Here is a 24,643-nt window from a genome sequence, read left to right on the forward strand (position 1 = left end):
GTAACTGGGTTCGCGTCTCCGCTCCTCCACATGCAGCTGCTGGGTGACCTTGGGCCAGTCACACTTCTTTGAAGTCTCTCAGCCCCACTCACCTCACAGAGTGTTTGTTGTGGGGGAGGAAGGGAAAGGAGAATGTTAGCCGCTTTGAGACTCCTGAAGGGGAGTGAAAGGTGGGATATCAAATCCAAACTCTTCTTCTTCTTCTTCTTCTTCTTCTTCTTCTTCTTCTTCTTCTTCTTCAAGGAGGACCTCTGGAAAGAATGATAGGAGTTGATAGGAGCTGAAAGTGAGCTGTGGGGTCCAGCAGCTCCAGCTCAAAACCCCCAGAGCTGGGCTGGGAGAGCTGTTGGAACCTGACTTCAGACTCTTGGCTGTCCTTTTGTTGGGGATCTCTGTTTATTTGCTCGGATTCTGGCCTTGGAAACTGCTTTGGCTGCTGCAGATATGCAGTTCCCTGCTTAATCAGGAGCCTAGTGAAACCAGGGTAAGTTTACCTCTCACAGAACTACAATTCTCAGCACCCTTAAAGTATAATGCCCTGGATTCTTTGGGGGGTCATGTGCTTTAAATGTATGGTGTGTGTTGGTGCATGTAGATAGATGTGCGTTGGTGCATGTAGATGGATGCCAAGATTCAAAATTGGGGCAAGTACTCTTTGGTGAGAGAAGCCCCCAGAAGAGTTTTAAAGTCACAAAATATGCAGCAAAGTAAACCCTGGAAATCTAGACTATTAGACTTTTAAAATATGCCCTTCCAAGTGTGTTCCAGAATTTCCCTCTTCCCCCAAGATCACACCTTTAGTAAGTTTAAAATATTTACTTACAAACTCTCCAAAGGTCAGATTCATGTGCTTTTCCATACAAGAATGAGATAAGTTGCACAGACTGTAAAACTTAGTTACAAAGTGGTGAAAATTCCTAGATTATTTATATAGGAGCTCAAAGAGTGGCTGGTTATAGCCATGCGGTTGAGCTGGAGTAACCAATTCAAACTTCCCCAAACAATGAGCTTCTCGGGGATACTTGATTACCTCTTTCCTTCCAAGGTAAGAGAAGCAGCGTAGCTAACCTGGCAGGACAGCTTACTCTATGGTATTAACCCTTCATGCACTGATTAGACTTAAGTGTGTTGCTGATATTGTGATACTGGTTATCCCACAGTTGTGTGCAGCCCATTGCTCCAGACAGCAGGAGTGGAAGAAATAATGTGGAAATAGCAAGCAAGCAGATTTTGACAGTGGTTTATTTATTCACAATTGCATTTATACCCCCACCTGTCTGAGGCCCAAGGAGGTGACATAACATGGTTTCCCCACCCACTGCCTTCCAATTTTACAATCAGGACAACCCTGCAAGGTAGGTTAGACTCTGAGAAGCACAGTGAACTACATGACTGAGTGGGGATTTGAAGGGTCCTAGTCCAATGCTCAGCGGGTGGCGCTGTGGGTTAAACCACAGAGCCTAGGACTTGCTGATCTGAAGGTCAGTGGTTCGAATCCCCGTGACAGGGTGAGCTCCTGTTGCTCGGTCCCCGCTCCTGCAAGTAGATAAATAGGTACCGCTCTGGCGGGAAGGTAAACGGTGTTTCCGTGCGCTGCTCTGGTTCGCCAGAAGCGGCTTAGTCATGCTGGCCACGTGACCCGGAAGCTGTATGCAGGCTCCCTCGGCCAATAAAGCGAGATGAGCGCCGCAACCCCAGAGTCGGCTGCGACTGGACCTAATGGTCAGGGGTCCCTTTACCTTTACCTAGTCCAATGCTCTAACCACTACACCTACACTACACTGGTCGCTGCCAGGAGATCACATGGGGTAGCCCCTCTTGCCATGGGAACTCCCTGTCCCTGACCATGTTCCACACTGGCTAGACACCCCAAGGTGCCACAGACGCCCCATCTCTGTTTGGACCCCTCCTGTTTATACTTTGCACCCTTGAACTCAGCACCACGCTGACGGGGCACCCTTTGCAGGCCGAAAGCATCCCCAACTGCTTTTGCAAAGGGGTTGCAAAGATTTGCGAAGCACAAAAGAGCGCAGCAGCTCGCCTTGCTGCCTGCAGCTTTCTGCTCCTCCCTTCCTCTTCTCTCGTTTCTTTCAAAAGTCCTTAAAAGCTCCTATGGCCAGGGAGGAACAGCAGGAGGAGTAGGAGGAGACATAAAAGAGATTCCACTGCGGGAAGTGGCTCCACCTTCATTTAAAGAGAGGAGTAGGAGAGGCCGTTGAGCACAGCCGCCGTCCGGTCTGTCTCTGCCCCCAGCCCGCCCCACCGAGAGAGACACGCAAGCGGATGCTCCGGGCGCCGCGCGCTCCCCTTTGTCTCCCGCGAGCATCATGCTGGCTTCCAGCGGCCCCAGCACCGGCCAGACCTGCGGCCTGGTGCTCATCTTCTCGCTGCTCCTGCAGTCCATATGCGTGGCTATTACCTTCCTTTATTTCTCCAACGAGCTGCAACAGGTCAGTGGAGAATTCGCGCGTGGGGGGGATCCGTGTTGGTTTTTTTTTTTTTTCCTCGGCCGCAGGCAGGCGAATCCTTGCAGCTTCCTCGCAGTGCATGCCTATGTGTATATTTAGATAGATTGCAGAGGTCTCCTCGGGAGTAAATCCCGTTGAGTTCACTGGGGCATAGCTCCCAGGGAGTGCATGCTTTAAAAAATAAATGCATGGTTTTTCCCTTCTCCATTTTGCAGCGTTGCCTTTATGCTCCCACGCGAGTTGCAACACGTTGGGCTTGTTTCTCCGGATTAAGGGCCGGATCGCTCCCGCGCCCCAACTTGCCTCCCTTTCTTCCCCTCCCTTAGTTCTTTGTTCGTAAAGCAAAAGGAAAGTTCTGCCATTAGGCGGAGAGGCGTGGTTAATTCGAGGGATCCCAACGATCCCCACCAGGCTTACTTTGAAGTAAAACTCCTAGGAAGGTAGAGGATAATAAAAACGGGGGAATGCTTCAATTGCGCGTTTGTTTTGACTTTTTCAAACTCATTTAACCATTTGTTTTCATTGCCGGACAAAGAAACCCGGGGAAGTTTAGCATTCAACGGGTTCCATTTACTTGAAAACAAAAGTTTGGCAGGAGTTAAGCCTATTTGCCTTAAAGTAAGTGCCACTGATTTCGGTGGGGCTTACTTGCAAGTAAAAGTGCATGGGGGGAGTGCTCGTTTTGCAGCCCTGAGCGCGCGCGCTTATTTCCGAGGAAACGGAAATTTCACGTCTGCAACCCGATGCAACTTAACTCTCAAAGTAATCCTGCATTGAGGCTATAATGCTTCCGGCAGGATCGGGATCCCAGTGCTTTGCGAGTAAGTTCCTCGCGAGTAAGTTTCATTGGTCGCAACGGGACTTGCTTCCGAGGAAACGGGGCAAAAGATTTGAATGCGAGGTACATTACAAGAACTCTTCCGCCTCCAAATTAAAAAGTATGTGTGGCGCTCCAGCAGGGACTCCTTCCAACTCCACCCAGCTTGGCCGATGGCCAGGGATTTGGGCAACATCTGGAGCGGGAGTGGGTGGGGAACCTGTGGCCTTCCAGATGTTGTTTGGCTCCAACCCCCAGCAGTCCTCTATATTGGCCCATGGTCAAAGGATGATGGGAATTGTAGTCCTGCAAATTATGGATAGCTCAAACCTTCCCCACTCCTGGCAGTAGGTCTTCGGCATAATCAATAACGCTGCATCCCCATCATGCTATCATTCTGTGTCAGTAGTTTGTTCTTTTCATTGTGTGGGTTGTGTGCATTCCGGACATGCAGTTCCCTCCCGTGACCCTGGCCGTCGGCCACGTTGGAGCTGCAGGAAAAAAATTTGCAGTTTGATTCTGCCTGTTGTGAAAACTCTGACAAAATGGCAAAGGGGGGAGAAAAAAAGCATTGCTCGCTTTGGGGGAAGGGGGTCCGACAGCTGGAGCCTTTGTTCTTGCCAGAATGGATGACCCCCAGATGGCCAGGTGAAAAAGATAAAAGGGGTTCTTCTACCTTAAACCATCAATGGTGAACCAGATGTTTTGGCACTCCAGCCTTTATCATCCCTCACCATTGGTTATGCTGGCTGTAGCTGAAGCCGTACCCCTGCTATACAGCACAAATGTTCCTTACCTTCCCAGGTTCTTCCTGCTGTTGAAAATGTGCTTTCAAACACTGCAAGGGGCAAATGGTTTGATGTGTAAGAGACTTAAATGGCTCCATAATCCTCTCTTAAAACAGAAAGGGTTCGTCCCCGCCCCTCCAAACCTAGAGTGCTTTTGTTTTCAAATAGTGGCTTAACTTAACTGGCGTTCCAAGCTGTGACCAACAAGTCCCCCTGTTTTTGTTTTGCTTCCTTCTGTTAAAAAAGGCGAGAAAAAAATGGTCATAAAAATTTTGAGCTGGCATAAACAAAAGGCGTCTTGGAAAAGAGAAGTCTTTGATTGCTTAATTCCTCTCCGTATCTCGGTTTATCTTTCCAAAGGAGATAAAGGGTTCTGTTTGCAGGATAACCTCTGCATTTGGCTCTGGAAATTATGTACAAGTTGTTTTGATGAGCGCTTTTTTCTGAGATACTCCATGGGATGGCAGCCTGCTTTGTGCATTCCTCAAATAGCCCAGGTTGTACACCTACAACCAACTTTGGTGGCAAGATCCGTGGAAGTTTGCCTCCTCCCCTTTCCTTAAGGAAGCAAAAATGCCCATAACAAAAAGAGGGTTTTCGATCTGGGTGCAGGACAACAGTGGTATTTCTCTTTGTTTTGTTTTTTCTTCGAAAGTAATTTTCCAACAAACAGACAAACACAAATAACAGCAAACATTAGGCAAGAAATAACTGAGGATCTTCCCAGATTGATAGCACATTCCAAAAATAAGGCTGCACGGTTTCTTACATTCTGAACTGGAGAAGATTTTGCATATATGTGTGTGTGTGTCTCATTTTTGTTACATAAAAAACAATGCAATAAAAATCTCTTTTAGTGGTTGTAATAAAAAGAAATAAAATTGCCAAGCATCTCTCATTCGTAATAAGCCTGAGGATTACAAGCTCGTGTTCCAGTTGTAGCAACATGCCACCAGGTTATCTTTCCATCACGGAGATACAGTGAAAGAACCTCTATCTGTTAATGCAAATCCAGCCCAGCCATCGGGACTCCTGAGCAAAGGTGGATTCTGGTAATACTCACAGAAACTTAAGAGTAATCTTGTGTGCAGTTGTGTACAGAAGAGTTATTTAGGAATGAATGAATAAATAAATATCTGGATTACCTGCATTGGCATGGTGTAGGAGACATAGAAGAACTTTGATTTTCACACCTCTTCATACACAACAGTTCTCATATTGGTACAGAAGAAGGTAGAAAAACCTCTTGCGACCCCAAAGAGGGGGGCATTCACACGTCCACTTGCATTTTTCTGTTCTCTCCACTCCCGTGAACCAAAGTGCTCTTCTCATTAGGAGGAGTCATTCAGATACATCTTTACTGAATGAATAGCTGGGTGGACTCTTGCAGAGATGATTGTGGGGCGGGGAGAAGCCTGTTTTCCTTCAGCACCGGATAAACTACAACTCGCATCAACCCTGATCAATTACCCTGCTGTCTAGGGAGGGTGGAAGCCTTTGGGAATTTCAACCTGGCCTACCTGACAGGCTTGTTGTGAAGACAAAAGAGACAAACTAGGGTTTGTCAGCCCTATGCGACTAGATGAAGTCCCAAGTTACCAATGTGATAAATGCTCTCTCTGTGACTAGCATTGGTGCATAACGTCATTACGATTTCTTGTTTGGACACACAAGTGTTTTGGTCACATGGGCAACTCACGAGCTATTCCTGAAGGGCTTGCAGAGGAGGGGGGGTGCGCCTTACTGCTTTATTTATCTTTACTGTACTTGCACTTTTTATATACTGGGGCTGCATTTCCCACGCTTTCCTTCCTCTGAATGAGGATGATCGTGGTCAGCGAAATTGTAGGTCTCAGAATTACCCTGTGCTCCTCTTTCTTGAGAGGACAAACATCTCTTTCTGCCATAGACTTAAGAAAGTTAGATTGACACACACAGCTCAACAAGGTGACTTGGATTGTTCCTGTCCGTGCTTTGCTAGGGGGAGCAGACCCGCATGCAAGTCAGAGGACTATCCTCTTGGCATGCAACCAATTTGAGCTGGGAAGGGAATCTCCAGCCACAATCCTGTTACATTGGGCTTCAGATGCAAACGGGGGTGTATTTGGTGGTGGTGCAAACAAACCCCTGGCAGAAAGAGGCAAGAGGGTCATAAATTTGCATAGTAGCATTATTAAGCTTTGTATAATAACCATGTGGCTTGGATTACTAATGGATTTTCTGAATGTGTGTCTTTGTAGGGAAATGCAGCCTTGTGGGAAAAGGGTGCAAATTATTGCATCTCTGAGGCTCTGCAGAAGGGATTATTTCCATAGTCCAAATTTACATTTCCAGCTGCTTTTCTGCTTGGGTGGTGGGAGAATAGGGGGGCTCCCAAAGGTGGGAAAGAAAGTGCAACTGTTGTAATGTCATCTGCATTTTCCTTAAGCAAGCAACAACAACAGAAAACTGGACATAACAATGGACTGCACTGAAGGGTTGTTGTCATACTTCTGTGTTTGAATCCCTGCTTTGCAATACAGTCATACCTCAGGTTGCGAACGTGATCCATGCGGGAGGCACATTTGCAACCCGCAGTGCCATGTCTGCGCATGTGTGTGGTATCATTTTTTTGTTTCTGCGCGAGCGCCAAAACCCGGAAATAACCCGTTCCGGTACTTCCGGGTTCAGCGCAGTCCGCAACCTGAAAACGCACAACCCACAGTGTTCGCAACCTGAGGTATGACTGTATAGGCTCAAAAATACAGAACTGTGTTGCAGGACTTCTGTGTAAACTCTCTCAGGCTCATGTTCACTTCTAACATACATTGGACTACACTACAGGGGTGTTAAAAGCAATATACACTCTTGAGCCTGAACCCCACTCCATCCTGCAATGTGGGCAGAATAGCAGCAGAAACTTTCTATTTTCACTGGAAGAAGGGTTCAAAACACAACAAAACATGTGTTTTTTTAAATTACTTTTTCACATGAAATAAGATCTGAATTGGAAAAAGGTCTTTGGTTCTACTTTCTTTCTTGAGGGGGGGAGACACATGGCTATGCAATCACAAATACAACCCTGGATTTTCCCATTGTATTGTTTGGGCAGCTGTCACTTATGCTGCAAAGGAGGGGAGAATGCATTTAAAGGAACCAGGAAGTCTTCCAAACAATAGAGTTATTAGCCTAGAGAGAGTTGTTTTTTGTTTGTTTTTACCTCTTGTCTGTTTGACATCCTCTGGGAAAGGTGGGGAAGACTCCTACTCCAGGAAAGTGCATGAGAACAAAACAGCTCAGAGTAAAAAAGCAGGCAACTTACGAAGAAATCACCCAGAATTCTCCTTCAACCTCACTTTAGCTCACTTAAGCAAAGAGGACAGATTTGTCAAACTGAAGTCACACACTCATTGCTTCAAGGAGGTCTTTGGGTAGCATGCCTTAGTAGCATGAAACCTTGCATCTTTAATTTATATTTTACGGAGAGTTTTACAGTGAAATCTGGCATCTTGAGAACTTGTAGTGTTCCTTCTGTATGTGCAAAAATACAACCCTTTAGTTAAGTCTACAGCAGGGGTCGGCAACCTTTTTCAGCCATGGGCCGGTCCACTATCCCTCAGACCATGTGGTGGGCCAGAGTATATTTTGGGGGAAAATACGAACAAATTCCTATGCCCCACAAATAACCCAGAGATGCATTTTAACTAAAAGGACACATTCTACTCATGTAAAAACACACTGATTCCCGGACCATCTGCAGGCTGGATTGAGAAGGCGATTGGGCCGCATCCGGCCCCCGGGCCTTAGGTTGCCTACCCCTGGTCTACAGTGTTTGTACAGAAGAGCTTTCAAAACGTGGTACAGTTTCAGGGTGAAACTGGCAGAAAAGTGTGCTGTTAATTGTGTTGCTCAGTGGTTCCCAATTAGCTAAGTACTGCAGACCCCCTGTTTTTCCAAGAGCTAAGAACATGGACCACCTACTTTTGAAAATTTAGCTAACTTATGGTAGTTTCTGTTATGTGAATGCTGCCATGGGCAGCGGACCACCAGTTGGGAACCACTGGTATAGCTCATTAAACTGGTGGCGCAGACTCCCTGCAGGTCTCTGCTGAACCTTGATTATACAATCTATTACCCATGTGGTCTTTTATACAGCTTTCTGCCAGGGCTCTTAATACAAGCCTGCAGACAGGCTTTTCTCTTACACCAGGGTTAGCCAACGCAGTGCCCTCCTGGTGTGCTGCTATGCTACAACTCCCATCTCCTTGACTATTAGCCACGAGACCAGGGTGGATAAAAATTAACTATTTTTTTAAAAATAAAAACAAAAAATCAGATTTTTAAAAATTTAAATCAGATTTTTTAAATTTAAATTGGATTTTTGAAATAAAATGCTTTTGGAGGAAAAGTCTTTCCAAAGATAGTTTTCTATTTAAGTTACATTATAGTCCAAAGGCTATTCATCAGGAAATAAGGATTTAAGTTTTTCATGTGTGCTAAAACTCAATCTAAGGTGTGTGTTTTTTTAAATAGTTTAACCACATCAGTTAACAAACATGGATACATATGCTATATTGTTACTGTTTTAGCTAAATAATTTGTTTAAATTGTTATTAAGGAAATGATTATTTTTCTCTTTCCAATAAAGTACAGCAGAAAAGTTGTCAAAATATAAACAGTTAACTTCTTAAACCTCACATTAATTTCATAATTATCTGTCAATGTATTTCTAATAGTATAACCAAATCAGTGAGTTTTGATATAACTGTAAAAACTACTCTGAAAATTTATTATTCCAAAAATGAAACCTTCATCTGGTTGTAAATACCAGCAAGAATGAGTCTTTCTGTTAAAAAAATGAATTAAATCAAGTCTTACTGACTAGTGATTTAAATCAAATCCAGCCTGCACAAGACTGATAGTTGTACTCCCAACATCTGGAACCTTTGGCTTTCCAGATGTTCCTGAACTACAGTTCCCATCAGCCCCAGCAAGCATGGCCAAGGATGATGGGAGTTGTAGTTTGACACCATCTGGAGATTCTCCACAGCTGTACTAAGGGAAGAAGTGGTGGAATTTGCTTTGTGCTTGGAGGGGCAATACTAACAGCATAGAGCCAATTCCTTGTGCTTGAGTGCAACACGCACACAATTGGTCCAAAAGTCATGTGCTGTTGTCCCTTTTCTAGGTCACTGCCCATTAATTTTTCAAAGCGACTTCCTTGTGCACCTATTTACCTAGACATGTTGCTAGTATTGTCTGCTTTTAGCAGAAGCTAAACCTGACTACATAATTGTTCTGGAAACCGCGATGCCCAGGTGTTTTCTCACTGTAAACTCTTACCTGCTTCTCTGTAAATTTTCCTGCAGTTTATGGTGCAGTCCTGTAATCTTGCTGTTTCACAAGAAAACAAACTCATTGTGCCGGATTGTGCAAGTAGTGGGTGGAGGAAGTCCAGGATTGGTTCCTGAACACGCATGCATTTATCATTTTCAGAAGCCGCTTGGCTGGTCAGCACACCGCTTATTCTCTTGCCAGCGCCCCATAACCCTATGTCCAGTTTTATCTCCCAATTCCAATTTTGTTCAAAATCCAGATCTTGGAATTTAGAATGCGTTCTGCAGACGAGGCAACAAGTTCTAATGCAACCCAAGCCCTAGGCATGATTACTCTGAAATAAATCCCACAGAATTCAGTGGATATTACTCACAAACTAAGTGAGCATAAAACTAATCTTAGTCTGATTTGGGTTGCACCAGCGCACAACCTGCTTTTTCTTTGTTAGTTTTAAATTCCCTGTATTTATGGAAAGGGGAGAATTATCGTTTCACAAAATTCCCGCCCTCTTCTGCTTTTGGAGCAAACACCTTGGGTAAACTAAGTGATGAATAAGAGGAATTGATAGCTAAGGAGCAGATAGCCTTGAATAGAAGAAATGAAACTGTTAGCTATAGACCAAGCTGCACTTGACTTTAACTTGCTATTTCTGCTTCCCCTGACCTCATTCCCTCTATTCCCTCTTCCTTCCTCTTGTTTGTTTTCCTTTTCTAACAAGTTTTCAATTTTTTGCGGGGGGAGGGTTATTGCATTGGTCATAAATAACTTAATTAGACCATGGGGAAAAAATTTGGGTAGTTTGTTAAAAAAGAAGTTCAAAACCATTCAGGCAGAAGATCTGTTGTGGTTTTCCTGGAGTCATCTGAATCTGCCGACTTGGCCATCCGCACAACATTAACCTTAAATAAAGCCCTGATTGTTGCTGAGAATGAAACTCTCCCATGCAGAGCGTTCTGGCTAATTGCAAGAGTCATCCTCGTGGGCTGAAAACCGCTCCGAAAGCGAAAATTCTGAGACACTGCATAGCTACAGACTGTTGGACTTTCAACAGCGTGTTGCTGGAGTTTCAGGGGAAAGAGAATTGCTAAGCGGGAGAACAGGGGAACTTTTTCTTCAATCTGAAGACTGCATGATGTCACTGGCCACTGCTCAAGTGGTAGCTGGGCAAAGGGGAAGCGGGTGAAATAATGGAAGTTTCTCTGTCTTGGCGGGTCACACTGCAGCTACAGAGGAGTCCAGAGGTTTCTACACACCCACAAACCTCTTTCTCCATCTAGGCAAGCAAAGAGGCATTTCCAGAGTTCCAGGGCACATTCTAGCTATGCAAAAGGAAGCTGAGGAGCAGCACTGGGGAGAAGAGGGGTCTGGAAGAGTCCTGAGGGCCACACACACAGAGCAGTGTTCAAAATTCCCCAGGCGCATTTTGCGATCAAGTGAAGGTGTATTGGCGCCAGGTTTGGCGACTGACATCTCCACAAAAGATGCTGTGCACCGGCCAGCCGGCTGATCCGTGGAAATTTATTGTCACTGGCTTGTTTTATTCGATGTTTTAATGTGTTGTAAATCGCTTTGAGTTTTTTCCCTTTAAAATATAAAGCGGCAGAGAAATGAAATTAACAACAGCGAATTTCACCGATTAGCTTATATATATATATATATCCGAATTTCTATAAGACTGGCGCTAGGCTTCACGGTTGATATGGAGGATCTCACAGTGGAAGCACAGGGCTGCCCATCCAAGTAGACCACCGTTCAGCCTAGTCTATTGAAACACTTCCCCCTGCCTTCCTGCAACCCATTGAATTTGGCTGCTTTCTGTTGTTGTTCAAGTGCCACATCATCTCTGGGGCCACATCCTCTGAAGTTGGGGGGTTCTAAGAGCCTTGTTCAAAGGGGGTTTCCTGCAGGATGTGGAACCAGGAAGGGGAACAAAGAAAATGACTCTTGACCACCAGTAGCAGCTTCCTCCTTGCAGGGCTCTCCATGAAGGCAACATATGGAAGGGAAACTCTGTTCTAACATATGAAAATGCTTTCCACAACTTGTTTGCTGTGTGGAAGGATGAAAACAGCAGCCACGTGAATCTGCTGAATGGATTGGTTCTTCTGAGATTCCTCTTTTGGGTCCCACCTCCAAGAGGAAAATCGTGGATGAGTAACCCAAGTTGGGTCCTTCTGGAGAACACAAAAACTCTGCACGCTGCTTTTGGAACATTTTGGCTGGCTGTAGAGGCATTTCCCCCGAATGTGGATTTTGAGATTTCAAGTCTCGCTCCCAACAGGGTTGCGAAGAAAACAAATGAGCACTTAATTTTTTGGATGCTGCAAGAAAATGAAAAAGGGGAACCCCGCCACAATTGACTTTATTGTGTGTGTTAGTAGATCACATTCCTTGAACGAAATCAAAATCTCGTCAAATTTGATACCAGTCTTGGGATTTGGAAGCCGCAGAAGCAAATGACCCATGCAAGTTTTTGTAGCTGATGGCTTGGAGGATTTGGAATGCGGAGATATCTTTATTATCTGGAGCAAAGGAAGAATGCGAGGCATGCTGTTCTCATTGGAGACGTCCTGTTTTCTCTGCTTTTCCTCCTTCTCCCCCTCCAGGTTCCTCTGGCTTTTACCTTAAGCTGAGAAATGCAGATATGCTCCAGGGGTAAAATGGTTTTGATGGGTCAAGAGGGGCGAGCTGGCCTGTGTGCTGATTTTTTCACAGCCCTGTATTTTTTCTTGCCTGGGCTTCGTGCAACTTTCTGGCTCATAGTTTGTGAGAAACTAGCCACCGGCAGAAAATGATGCTGAAAATTCCCCCACCCAGTCTGCCCTGGGGTGAAGCCAAGTCATAACAAACTGGGTTAGAAGGGAAATGGGCTTGGCTGCTATTACTGGCTTGGTTCCATGACAGAGAAAGAAGTTTGCTAAGCTTGGATAGAGCTTCAACTAGTTGACAGTGGGGTTTTTTGTTTGTTTGTTTGGCCACTCTGTGGTTTTTAAGGTACCTCCGAAGACCTGAGCTGTGCTTCAAAGTTCGCACAGAGGTCTTCCTGTATGCCTTCAAAACTTGTGCAGAAGTCTCCATATAGAATTGTAGAGTTGGAAGGGACCACAAAGATCATTTGGTCCAACCCCCTTTTCAAGGCAGGAATCTTTCGTCTAGTGTGGGATTCATACCCACGATCCTGAGATAGAGACACACAGAGAAAGAGAGATGCAAATTGCTGCAGAGTTTTGCTGGAAAGGAATGCGAAAAAGGTCTAATTCTCTGAAAAAGGAAAGCAGAAGGCGTTGTTGTCCACTGAATGCATGAATTGGGTACATATGTATTGGTGGGAGCCCACCAGTGGCAAAGAAAAGAGCCATGATGTGGTGTGTTGGCAGTATTTATAGCAGAGACGGGGGAACCTGTGGTATTCCCAGTGTTAGTGGACTGCAACTCCCGTCTTCCTCATCTTACCACAGCTGATGGGAGTTGTAGTACAACAACAACAACGTATAGAAGGCCACAGGCTCCCCACTCCTGGTTTATAACCTGAAGAAGGCTACGTTTCTCTTCTCCCTGTGAACTGACAGGTCCTCAAGAGGTTCCGAATCATGCCAAAGGAGGAAGAACCCACCGCCAGCGGCTGGCACACTTCCCACATTGATTGCATGGGTAGGTTAACTTCTAGGGGATAGTTTGGCTTTGCGTTTGATGAATCGGGAGGGAGGGAGCAGATGCGACTGGAAGAAGGGATTGCTAAATGCTCCAACTTGTTTCCCTTTTAGATGGCGGCCACCAAATGAAAGACGCAACGGCAGGTGGAATGAAGAGTGAGTTGCCTCCAGGAAGACCTCAACTTTCTTCCAACGCTGGATAAGCCCTCCATCATCCAGTCTCCCAAAGGTCCAATATTAAAGTCCATAGTACTGCTTAATATCATTTTCAGGGTGGGTGGAAGGTTTTTATTTTGTATTGTCTGGTGGTTCTTCCCTCCGATTAATAAAATGGTCATTTTATTTATTTTTAATGTGTCTGCTTTTGGTTTTCTTTGAGTTCCAGAATTTCCAGTGTTTTTGCAAACATACTTTCATTTCATTGGGGATTCCCAGGGGCATTCAGTTAGTCACAAGAGTACGCATAATCGGGTGGATCTTCAGCCTGATCCAGTTACAGGGCCCCCTCTTCGTTTCTTCACAGTGGTGTGCGCCTGTGGTGATTCGAATCTGGGTTTCACTCCAGTTCTTCACACCACCTGAGGTCTGCCAAGAGCAACAGAGATTTTGCAGATTTGAGAATCTTCCTTTCAGTGCTGAACTTATGCACAGATCATTTTTACATCTTGCCGCTGCCCCCTAGTCCAGCGGTTCCCAAACTATGCAATTGGAAAGATAAATAAATACGTGCCTTTGGTATAAGGGCGACGAAAGAATGACTGATTTCTCTCCTGAAAAGTGCTCCATGACTCAAAGCCGCTGCCCTAGTCAATAGTTCCTGAAATCCACCTAATAGGATTCCTTCAGAGCCGCATGCTGGCTTAAGTTTACGGAGGCAACTTGGGGAGACAATTCTCTATTTATCCATTAGCCTCTTCCATGAGACTTTATTGCTGTTTTAGTCGCCATCCAAAGTTTAGCGCATACTTTCCCTTCCAACCCCAGTTGCTCCACTCACAGTCCTCCGATCTGCCTCTTCTCAGCTCCCTTACTGCCTCCTGGGTCACATTCCTCCTAAACCTTCCTCTCTCTTTTTGCCGCCACCTCTGCTTCACACCCCATCGCCTGGGACCTAGTCCGCCTCTTCAGACTGCAGCCAAGACAGGTCATCTGTGGCACAGCTGTGTTTACATCCAGATGTGTTGTATCCGGTGAGGTGCAGGAGGCAGGGCTGTCCTTGGCTGCCTCTCAGCATAAGGATGCAAAGCTCTGAGGTGCCAGCAACCTCTGTTTGCAAGTCCTCCACACCTATGAAATTATCGATTGGGGAAAAAGAGGGGTGGGGAATCCTGTTCCTGAGGCTTTCTAATGAGCCATGCGGTAGTATCGAGCATGGATTCCTAAGGGGAACACAGTGAGGGATCCAGTCTTTAAAAAATCCAGTGACTTGTATATATTATTGAGCAAATTTGCACAATCTATTCCACACTGTTGCTGTGCATCATTTAATCTGGTTATGCTCATCAGATGCAGGTGGGGGGTACATTTGCCCCCCACGGTGAGGATGGGGAAGAATCTTATTTGATAAGAACTGTAGTAGGTGCTCAGCAGTGCAATCTTCCACATGTCTACTCAGGAGTAAGCGTCATTGAGTTTGTTGAATTGATTGTCCTAAGAAGATTCCGTACATATCATAACTGAATACAGTGGTACCTTGGGTTACATACGCTTCAGGTTACAGACTCTGCTAACCCAGAAATAGTACCTTGGGTTAAGAACTTTGCTTCAGGATGAGAACAGAAATCGCACAACAGCAGCAGGAGGCCCCATTAGCTAAAGAGGTGCTTCGGGTTAAGAACAGTTTCAGGTTAAGAACGGACCTCTGGAACGAATTAAGTACTTAACCCAAGGTACCACTGTATCTGAACAGTCAGGACTGATGGTCGGTTCTACTACTGTGCTGAACTGTTTCCTGTCTCTTTATTTTGAGCAGGGCTCGCTCACACTTTGCCTTTGCACCACACTTTCTAGGCACGGGGTTCACGCTTTAAAGATCTGTGTCAGAGTCTCCCCGCATTTATGCAGACCTGAAGGAGCGTCTCCACCCCCATAATTCAGCCCAGACACTGAGATCCAGCTCTGAAGGACTTCTGGCGGTTCCCTCATTGCAAGAAGTGAGGTTACAGGGAACCAGGCAGAGGGCCTTCTCAGTAGTGGCGCCCACCCTCTTCAGATACCAAGGAGATGAACAACTACACAACTTTTAGAAGATATCTGAAGGCAGCCCCATATAGCGAAGTTTTTAATATTTGATATTATTTTATTTGGTTTTTTTTAAAATGTTGGAAGCTGCCCAGAGGGTGGGGTATTATTATTATTATTATTATTATTATTATTATTATTATTATTATTATTATTATATTTTGCCACACCACTATCCCCAAGGGAACCTGCTCTTTAAAGCTGAATCTGGACAAATGGCAATTCGGTTTTCCCACAGAATAGTTTTCAGTGAGAGTGGGGTTTTTTTTAGGGAAAGCACTCCGACACAGAGTTTTAAAGCATGGACCTGTACACAGAAGAGTATCTGGATGAGGCCTTAGTGGAGGATGGAGAGTAGCAGATGTTTGCAAAGAGGCCCAGGAAGGAGAGAATATTACATTATTAGGGTGGGGGGAGAGAGGGAAAGGGAAGGGAGCTGAAGGGGGCCAAAACATGTTTAAAACACCCTGCGTGTGCACTCTGAAGTGGTGGTGTGCTTTTTACAAATAAAGCTCCCCCCCCCCGTACCTCCGTCGACACAGACCTAGTCGTTTTTCTGGATTGTTGAGGATCACAACTTAGGCTTTGTGCTTAAAAACGTCTGCCAAACTGGCTAAGTGGCCAACGACGCATTGTAGGGTTCCAGAGTTTCTGCGGAAGATTTGTGCCCCAATCCAGCAAGAAAAACTGATGTACTGAAACAGTCCGCCAGTAGTAGCTGAAGCAGATGTGAAAAAAGATGCTTGCCAGGTCCCAGTGAAGTAGCTAGAAAGGGTCTTTCGGTGCCTTTCCATGGAGAAACTGACTGGTTGCGTTCAACAACTCCTCTGCAACTAAAGCTAGATTCAGGGTCCGTAGCATTCAGCTTGCCAACCATTTGATGTGACTTTGTGACTTATTTTCTTGGGACTTTTCTTTGTATTTTACGAGAAAGTTTCGGTGTAATTGTAAAATGCTATTTTCATTTCTACGTGAATCAATACACTTGGGTGCAAGACTCTCCCTTTATTTTTCTTCTGCTAAATCTTGGGTATATCCTGCTTCCTCCCCCCCCCCCAATAACAAACACAAAAATGTTTTTCAGCTCCACAAATGCTTTAGTAAGCTGCCAGAAATCTCAAGAGTTGATACATACTGGTTTGTTTTCAAAATGGAATTGGCGCAGTTCCAAAAATCCTACCCCATATTTTATAAACAACCAATAAAAAGTGGTCCATTAAATGCATTCATGCAGCACGATGTGATCTGTGTTGTGCCTACTCAGAAGTAAGCCTTCCATGAGGTTCCATGAGGCTTGCTAACTTAATATCCCATAGACAATTATGTGGGGGAAATCCCCATCAAACTCAATGACGTTTGCATTTGAGCAGACCAATCTAGGATCGCACTGTGAAATCAAATGCTACCCGGGAGCCATATTTCAAGGAAGAGAGTTCCGCAGAATTGTCACAGTGATGATGAATTTTCTGATGATTCTGCCGAAATCCCCTCCCTGTAATATAGGGAGAGATGTTTACACGCAGCGTCAATCGCTGGCATTTGCAGTTGAGAGGAACAGGAGATGGGAAGACCCTCAAAATGCTGCAGAGCTGCAGCCAGTCAGAGTCGACGGTATTAATCTGGATGGACAAATAGAGTGATCTAGTGTAAACCAGCTTCCTGGGATAAAAAGATAAAGGGACTCCTGACCATTAGGTCCAGTCGTGACCAACTCTGGGGTTGCGGCGCTCATCTCGCTTTACTGGCCGAGGGAGCCAGGTTACAGCTTGCGGGTCATGTGGCCAGCATGACTAAGCCGCTTCTGGCGAACCAGAGCCGCGCATGGAAACGCCGTTTACCTTCCCGCCAGAGCGGTACCTATTTATCTACTTGCACTGGTGTGCTTTCGAACTGCTAGGTGAGCAGGAGCTGGGACCGAGCAATGGGAGCTCACCCTGTCGCGGGGATTAGAACCGCCGACCTTCAGATCGGCAAGTCCTAGGCTCTGTGGTTTAACCCACAGCGCCACCCGCGTCCCTTGCTCCCAGGGATACATCTGCTTCAAAAATAAGACCAACCATTAAGGTCTTTTATAAATGCTTTTTTTTTTCAATGCAGCATTAAGAACAGAAAGGGCTTTGCTACCTACCTACCTACCTATAGAAGAAATTTCTGATGTTAACTGAATTTCTGAATTTCTGATGTTAACTGTTTAACTGAAATTTTGTGCATCTCCCGATCTCTCTGGAGTTTTGCCCAATTGTCTTACACTTCCTTTTTTTCTTCTTTTTCCAAATACAGCTTCGAGATACTTACTCGAAGAACGGCTATGCTTGCCTTACCAGAGAAAACTTTTTCCTGGAAGACTTGGACGATTCCAGTTACAATGAAGAGGGCGACCCCTGCTGGCAAGTCAAGTTGCAGCTCTTACGGTTAATAAAGAAGGTACGCCTGTAATACCTGTATCAAGTGAAATCAGAAAAAGAACTTTGCTACAAGAATCTTGGCCCCCTTCAGGGCTTGCAGTTTTTGTAGGTCGAGTACCTAAATACATGGAAGGGTGTAGCTAGATCTAAAGCACTCTTCCCCCAACCAGGAGCCCTCTAACTTGTCCGGACTACAAGTCCCAGCTAGCATGGCCAACAGCCACAGATGATAGAAACAAAATAAATATTTTTACTTGCTATGTTTGCGGGCCATAAGTAATTATTAGAGGCCAAAGAGCAGGGGCTGATAAAGTAAATAGTAATAGTAATAAATGCAACAAAAACTTGGAGACGCTGTGTGTGTTATACAGGTAAATTTCTATGCTGCCACAATGGGCTATGTCTGTGGGGCATACTTTCTGTGGCAAAACTGGTTTTGCCTCCACTTAATGTATGAAATGGCTCTACCATTCCTATCCTATACCTGTATATGTCTACTCTGAAGCCCACACCATTGAGTTGAGATTTACTCCCAAGTAAGTGCATATAGGATTGCAGCCTTGAGCATGATGCCACAGACCGTGCGCAAAGCAAGAGCAGATCCACAAGCGTCTCTCTTATGTCTAAGGCAGCGGTTCTCAACCTGTGGGTTCCCAGATGTTGATGGACTACAACTCCCATCATCCCTGAGCTCTGGCCTTGCTAGCTAGGGGTGATGGGAGTTGTAGTTCAACAACATCTGGGGACCCACAGGTTGAGAAAGGCTGGTCTAAGGCATACTGAATCTGCTTAAGTAACCCAGAACATGTAGTCTTGCTTAAAAGGGGCTCTGCTCTCCTGTAGAGCAGCCTCTAGTCCCCAGATGGTTGTCGGACTACCAATTCCCCCAATACCTGCTGACTAGGAATGATGGGAGTTGTAGTCCAACATTACCTGGGGACCGAAGCTTGAGAAAAGGCTGCTGTACAAAGAAGACTTTATAGACAGGTTCACAAAGGCATCAAAAAGATGCACAGTTGAAAGGTCATAATGACAGCACAGTTAACATCACTTACAATGTTATTTGTTGCATTTGTACTTTGTGCAAAGAGTTTTGCTTATAGCTTTGTATTTTTGGAACCTTTTGACGAAGGGCAGTTAATAAATAATTTTAAGCAGATAATAATAATAATAATAATAATAATAATAATAATAATAATAATAATAATAATAATAATTTATTTATATCCCGCCCTCCCCAGCCGAAGCCGGACTCAGAGCAGCTAACAACAGTAAAATAATACAGCATTCTAAAATCAATTCATTATAAAATCAGTTCAAATCAAATTAATGGCAACCATTGGGCTAGAGTTCTGTGAGGATTACCAAAGGAGGGGGTCCGGCTGTGCCCTGGCCAAAGGCCTGGTGGAACAGTTCTGTCTTGCAGGCCCTGCGGAAAGATGTCAAATCCCGCAGGGCCCTAGTCTCTTGTGACAGAGCATTCCACCAGATTGGGGCCACGGCCGAAAAAGCCCTGGCTCTGGTTGAGGCCAGCCTAATCTCCCTGTGTGCATTTCTTAAATGAACAATGCCCACCGTGTCCAGAATTATTGACAAGAATCCTAGTTCCCCAAAAGTTACGTAGCAGTCTTCCTTAAGCTAGTGTACCTTAAAGGGGTGGGGATCACTGATGACTCACAATCTGCTATCCATCCTTGCTGTGCTGGAGTCACTGCTAGGCAGCTTACAGAATCGAATTCTGCTACTCTTAATTTACCAGGGAGGGAAAAATCTAACCGATTGTATTTGCACTTGCAGATGATAGCCAGGAACCAAGCAGAAGTGGCAGCCTCCTCGGTCCAAGGTATTGATGCAGGCAGCACATTTACTCACCATATTGGGCTGGAGAACAGGGGTGGATATGAGAAGTAAATACGCTGGTGCTGCAAATGCCCGATGACTAAATCCACTGGAAACTTGAATGTGTAGATTGTGGTGGAAGACAAGTCGTGTGTATGTGGGGGGGGGGAGTGCATCAGTAGAAAAGGCAAAGAATGTCGTTGGGGAAGCGCCATAGCTCTGTACTTCGAATGCAGAAGGTGTGTTGCAGGTTCAGTCCTCTAGTTACTACTACTTTAGTAAGTACTACTACTACTTTAAACATTTTCTTGTTGTTTGTTTTAAACCATCACCAACAAATTATTTATACCCCGCCTATCTGGCTGGGCTTCCTCACCACTTTGGGCAGCTCCCAACAGAATATTAAAAACAAGATAAAACATCAAACATTAAAAACTTCCCTAAAGAGGGTTGCCTTCAGATGTCTTCTAAAAGTCAGATAGCTGTTTATTTCCTTGACATCTGAAGGGAGGGCATTCCACAGGGCGGTTGCCACTACTGAGAAGGCCCTCTGCCTGGTTCCCTGTAACCTCTCGCAGTGAGGGATCCACCAGAAGGCCCTCAGAGCTGGACCTCAGTGTTTGGGCTGAATGATGGGGGTCGAGGCGCTTCTTCAGGTATACAAAATTACATGCTGCTTTGTTCAAGTTGTACAGCCTTTTCTACAGATCGGTTCCATTTGTTATGAGACGTTAGTGTTGAATACAGTTATGAGGTCAGGAAGAAGTTTGCGGGGGGAGAGAGGAGGGGTGGCAAAATTTGTATTTTTTGCAGTGTACTTGTGGGGTTTTGTGTCAGCGTCAACTAGACGGGTTCACTTTCTATTCGCTTGTTAGGTTTCCTCAGTAGCGAGAGAGGTTGGGGGCCTAGGGTGGTATACACAGAGTTGTATCCAAGTCAAGAGGAGACCCACTGACAATGACAGACGTGACTAATTTAGGTCCATCCATTTCAGTGGGTCTGTGCTTAGTTGGATACAACCTATAATCTTGGAGGGGGTCTGCACCGTCTAATCCAGTTGCCAGTTCTAATGCAAGGAAGCCAGGATTAAGACACCCCCAACAGATAATAATGATGATGATGATGCCAGGCTCAGAGCGGCTAACAACGGTAAAATAACAGAGTTTTCAGAGTCAAATTAATGGTAACCATTGGGCTAGAGTTCTATGAGGATTACAGAAGGAGAGAGGGGATCAGACTGTGCCTTGGCCAAAGGCCTGGTGGAACAGCTCTGTCTTGCAGGCCCTGTGGAAAGATGTCAAGTCCCGCAGGGCCCTAGTCTCTTGTGACAGAGCGTTCCACCAGATTGGGGCCACAACCAAAAAAGCCCTGGCTCTGGTTGAGGCCAGCCTAACCTCCCTGTGGCCCGGGATCTCTGAGATGTTTTTATTTGAAGACTGTAAGGTCCTCTGGGGGACTTGAAAGGAGAGACGGTTCCTTAGGTATGAGGGTCCTAGGCCGTATAGGGCTTTAAAGGTTAAAACCAGCACCTTAAACCTGATCCTGTACTCTACCAGGAGGCAGTGCAACTGGTATAGCACCAGGTGAATGTGGAGATGGCTGTCCACCATTCTGCCTGAAAAGCCCAACTGGTCCATTGTGAGAATGCATTCGCCATTCAGCAGCAGGGATGCTCAGCTGAAAAATCTACTACCTTTTTATAACTTAAGCCTATTAGATCTAGTCCCGCCCTCTGGGGTAGAAAAGACCCAGGTCTTTGACTCCTCCACTACAACAGCCTTTAAGGTATTTGAAGAGAGCTGTCATGTCCTCTTGACTGACATGTTCTCCAGGCCATTTACGACCAGTTCATTCATTCTTTTCCTCCTATCTGGGCTTGTTTTCCATTTGGCTGACGATGTTTCATTGCCTTCCTCTGACCCCGTTCCGGTTTCCCTCCATCAGGCCCTAGCCGATGGGAAAAACCTGCTAAAGCTCTTGGAGAACGGCGGCCAGTCAAGAGTAGCCAGCACTGGGCTAAATGAACAAAAAGTCTGGAGTACCAATGCACCAGACATGTGAAACCGTGCCTCAGGTGGAACCATGCAAGTCACCTGTCTAGCCCAGGGGTTGTCAACCTGGTTCCTACTGCCCACTAGTGGGCGTTTCAGGATTCTAGGTGGGCGGTGGGAGGTTCTATGGCACAAGTTGAATCCTCCTTCCATCAAGCACTAGTGGGTGGAAAGGAAATTTTACCATCAAGAAAGATGCATTACTGGGCGGTAGGTATAAAAAGGTTGACTATCCCTGACCTAGCCCAAGCACCATCTGGCTTTGATTGTTAGCCATTTTCCAAAGATTTATGCCATCTGAGGTATAAATCTTTCCCCATCGGCTGCACTTGTCCAGAGGGTTGGGTCCAAAATTGGCCAGCTCTCCATGGGCTACCTGGGTGGGGCTGGCCACCTGCCGCTCCCCTGACACCACACGACACCAGGCATGCCGTACGACACCAGGTGTTTCAGCTGCAGGCTGCAAAGGGAGAATGAGGACCACTACTCCATATGCAAATCCTGTCTCGCCTGCAGCAATGCTGTGGTTGCGATAGTAATTCAAGATTAAAATCCTGACCTTTCTTCCTCTTTCATCCAAGGTGATGCTTCTACTGTAGATTCTGCTGTGAGTCAGAGTGTCGTCCCCAGAACAGCAGCTCACTTGACTGGAAGCAGAATTGGGAAAAGTGTTTGGGCCACACAGAGTAAGTCGCTATGTTATTCCAGCAAGAGTATGTTTATATTTTTACGTCATTATGCACCTGCTAAATTAGGTAATAAAAGAAAAGCATTTGGATGTTGCTTTTAATGTGCGATTCTGCTGCTGTGTTAAATATTAGATGGCTATTGTTTAAAATGGTATTTTTTTACTTTGCTTAATTGTATTTCTATATTATTATCACTGCTATTATTATTAATTAAACTTGATGGTTACACAAGAGGTCTCCAAGTGACTTGCACCGTAGCTTAAACATAACTATAAATGCATTACAATGTGACACATTTACACAGAAACACATGCAATTCATAAAAGCACTCAAAAGCAAAACATAAGCCACTCTGGAGTGTTCTCTGAGCAGAACAGATAACGCAATGAAATGAAATCAAACCTTTATTAGGCATTATGCAAATAAAAACCGTAAGAAGGAAAATAACATGTAAAAGCCTTGAAATATATATAAAAAGGCAGCAGTTGGCTACAATCATATATATATATATACATATAAAATCAGTGGTTTTCCTTGTTATCCTGCTCCTTGGAGGACTGCAGCCAAAAACTCGGCTACCCCCGCCGTTACCCTTTGGTCAACGTCGGATAGGCAGAATCCCGCACATTCACCTTGCTGGGGTTCCAGACCACCCAAAAGAGGGGACAGCACGCGTTGACGGAGCGTACTGTACAATGGGCAATGAAAGAGAATATGCTCTACAGTGTCCGGGACATTCATAGAGCATCTGCAGAATCTCTTGTTTCTAGGGATGTTTTGATATCTTCCCCAGACAAATGCTGAGGGAAAGACATTCAACCGGGCCAGCATAAAAGCCCTACGTTGGGCTGGGATTATTAATTTAGTGACGTAATTGACTCTGCTATCTAAGATATTTAAATCATAGAATATGGGGGAGCAAATTTTATTTACAGCTGCCATAATATTTTGTCTCTCCACATCCTTTAGTCTAGCTAGGATATTATGGAAAATGTATTGCTCATTAGAATTATACAGGGGCTCCAGCTTGATGCCTAAAGATTCAATCTTTTTTCCGAGGTAGTGATACCATCTTGATTTATAGGGGTCTTTGAGCAGATCAGCGAGCAGGCTTGATGGAGAGCAGCGAAAATGGCAGCGTAACCAGTACTTTATTGAGGTGGACCAGGCCCAGTATTCCATTGTGTGTATGCCTATTTCTGCACACATTGTTTCATATTTGATCGCAGCTGGGAGTCCAAGAATACGTCTCAGAAAGCTGGAGTGAATCTTATTTAAATCACTGTTATATGCTTGAATCCATAGCGGGATTCCATAGAATATCTGGGCTTGCACTTTTGTTTGAAAAATCTGATTGGCCGCAGGAATAAATTGATTACCTTTCTGATAATAAAAACGGGCAACTGCTGATGAGGTGCACTTTGCCTGTTTTATGGCATTTGTGCGATGACTTGCCCACCCTAGATTGCTCTGGAATAAGATTCCCAGATACCTATAGATTTTTACTTGTTGGATTTCTTGCCCTCTTATTTTCCATTTCTCTAGTTTCCAACCATTTGAGAAGACCAAAATTTTTGTCTTCTCGTAATTTATAGAGAGTTTATTACATTCGCAGTAAAGGGTCAGAGAAGATATAAGACGTTTCAGACCCAAGCTCGTTAATGATAGTAGGACTGCATCGTGTGCGTATAATAAGAGAGGAACTGGTTTCTGATTAAGTTTAGGGGCATGTGATTCTATTTTTTGAAGGTGATCTGGCAAGTCTGATAAGAATAAGTTAAATAGAAAGGGGGCAAGAATACATCCTTGTTTTACCCCTTTCGAGATTGGGATGTCTGATGAAAGATGACCTATGGTGTTAAGTTTGACTTGACAGACATTGGAAGAGTATAGATTTTGTATTAGAATCAATAAGCGCTGATCAATTTTTAGTTCTGCGAGTTTCCTCCACAGCTTTGGGCGGTCAATTGAGTCGAATGCACCACGAAAATCTACAAAAGCAGCATATATCTTAGATTGCCTTTGGGATCTATATTTTTCAACCAAATGCATAAGTATAAGGCAGTGGTCTAATGTAGAGCAACCTTTAGAGAAACCTATTTGTTCTTTCCCTGGTAAATTTAAATTTTTCATCCATATAAGGAGTTTAGATAGGAGGTGCTTAGCGTAGATTTTCCCTATCACTGATAGTAAGCTTATCGGTCTGTAATTCTTTGGTTCTTTTGGGTCGCCATTTTTAAAGATTGGGATAATTATTGATCTTAACCATATCTCCGGTATGATCCCATCTTTGTCTATGAGAGTAAACAATTGAGCTAGGGGTTCTGCCCACCAATCTATATAGGTCTTAAATAATTCTATTGGTAGACCGTCTGG

The 24,643-nt window shown here is 44.8% G+C and overlaps 1 protein-coding gene and 1 long non-coding RNA gene across 2 annotated transcripts in view; both read left to right on the top strand.

The window, feature by feature from the left end:
- Window positions 1–2,178: 2,178 nt before the first annotated feature.
- Window positions 2,179–24,643, top strand: part of TNFSF10 (TNF superfamily member 10) — a 29,156-nt gene continuing 6,691 nt past the window's right edge. The window contains exons 1-4 of the mRNA XM_082224626.1: window positions 2,179–2,450; window positions 17,564–17,707; window positions 19,486–19,531; window positions 22,160–22,264. Of these exons, the coding sequence (XP_082080752.1) occupies window positions 2,328–2,450; window positions 17,564–17,707; window positions 19,486–19,531; window positions 22,160–22,264 (418 nt within the window). The 5' untranslated portion in view covers window positions 2,179–2,327. The remainder of the gene's footprint in view (window positions 2,451–17,563; window positions 17,708–19,485; window positions 19,532–22,159; window positions 22,265–24,643) is intronic.
- LOC309533338 lies at window positions 8,428–13,178 on the top strand. Its single transcript, XR_014220135.1, has 3 exons — window positions 8,428–12,708; window positions 12,968–13,040; window positions 13,154–13,178. It is a non-coding gene; the product is annotated as an uncharacterized lncRNA (long non-coding RNA).

Source organism: Podarcis vaucheri (genome assembly GCF_965113315.1).
Source record: "Podarcis vaucheri genome assembly, chromosome: 5".
NCBI lineage: Eukaryota > Metazoa > Chordata > Lepidosauria > Squamata > Lacertidae > Podarcis > Podarcis vaucheri.